At 54.8% G+C, this 621-nt stretch overlaps 1 protein-coding gene across 1 annotated transcript in view; it reads left to right on the forward strand.

The window, feature by feature from the left end:
* Nucleotides 1–621, forward strand: part of HAO2 (hydroxyacid oxidase 2) — a 14605-nt gene that overhangs the window by 3240 nt on the left and 10744 nt on the right. Inside the window, 1 exon segment of the mRNA XM_018574395.1 lies at nt 487–612. Within this exon segment, the coding sequence (XP_018429897.1) occupies nt 487–612 (126 nt within the window).

Below are 621 nucleotides of genomic sequence, written 5' to 3' on the forward strand. Positions count from 1 at the left end.
GGGGGGGGATTTACCAAAATCGGAACAGGCAGAATCTGGAGCAGTTGCAAAGGGCGACCAATCAGCTTCTCTCTTCAGTTTGCTCAGGTAAGATTGGAAAATGAAAGAGAGAAGCTGATTGGTTGCCGTGCACAGCTGCTCCAGATCCAGTTTTGATAAATTCCCCCCATTGGCTGTTCTTGATCCTCTTCAATAAATGGTTTTGGGCAAACCTTGGAGGTCCCACACATACCCCATTTTCACCCCCTCCAAGGAGAATGCCCCGTCTCTCGTGCCAACATTAGAACCAATCCAAAGTATATCCCCCGGCACTCCTGACCGGAAACAAAGCCAAAGTCCGGGTGGGTGCCATTAGAATCGATTGTCATCCCTGTTGGTCCACCACGATCACCTATCCACCAGACCTTTTGGCAGAACCTTAGGATTGCAAGTCGAGCGCCATACGCGCTCGTCCATGTGGCTCACGTGGGGTGCTTTGCCTTTCAGCGGCCGCGGGTCTCAATCTGTGCTACGTGGCCAGCACCTACTCCACCTGCTCCGTGGAAGAGATCGCGGCGGCGGCCCCCGAGGGGCTACGCTGGTTCCAGCTCTACGTCTACCGCGACCGCGAGCTCTCCGAGA

Source organism: Nanorana parkeri, unplaced genomic scaffold, assembly GCF_000935625.1.
Source record: "Nanorana parkeri isolate BGI_ZX_2015 unplaced genomic scaffold, ASM93562v1 scaffold2926, whole genome shotgun sequence".
Lineage (NCBI taxonomy): Eukaryota > Metazoa > Chordata > Amphibia > Anura > Dicroglossidae > Nanorana > Nanorana parkeri.